This window comes from Mandrillus leucophaeus, unplaced genomic scaffold (genome assembly GCF_000951045.1).
Source record: "Mandrillus leucophaeus isolate KB7577 unplaced genomic scaffold, Mleu.le_1.0 Scaffold228, whole genome shotgun sequence".
Lineage (NCBI taxonomy): Eukaryota > Metazoa > Chordata > Mammalia > Primates > Cercopithecidae > Mandrillus > Mandrillus leucophaeus.
The window spans coordinates 1,524,376-1,524,765 of NW_012102343.1; the positions used below are offsets into that span (position 1 = coordinate 1,524,376).

At 40.5% G+C, this 390-nt stretch overlaps 1 protein-coding gene across 1 annotated transcript in view; it reads right to left on the minus strand.

The window, feature by feature from the left end:
* Positions 1-390, minus strand: part of MLH3 (mutL homolog 3) — a 43,322-nt gene that overhangs the window by 14,764 nt on the left and 28,168 nt on the right. Inside the window, exon 7 of the mRNA XM_011981581.1 lies at positions 216-375. Within this exon, the coding sequence (XP_011836971.1) occupies positions 216-375 (160 nt within the window). The remainder of the gene's footprint in view (positions 1-215; positions 376-390) is intronic.

Here is a 390-nt window from a genome sequence, read left to right on the forward strand (position 1 = left end):
ATACCTCTGCTAGCCAAAGTTCACTGACTATAATTCTTTAAACACCCTTCTTACTTATTCTGAGCTAATTCATCTCTGAATTTCTAGCTCCTGGCACACAGCAGGTAAATACCATGAATGCTTGTTGAAGAAAAGATGAATTCAGAGAATCTACAGACAAAATATGAGGTTACCATCACTCAGCAATTTCCTTAACATCTGCAGCTGTGTCTTACCTCCACGATACTCTTGGTCACAGTAGATCTTCCTCTCCGAAGTTCATTGGCTTCTCTTTCCACAAAACAGAGCGGTACTTTTCCCACAAGCACCAGAGAATCACTAGTGTCTGGAAATACAAGTTCAAGGCCCAGATCTTCCAGATTTTTGTGGTAACACCTAAAGAGATAACCT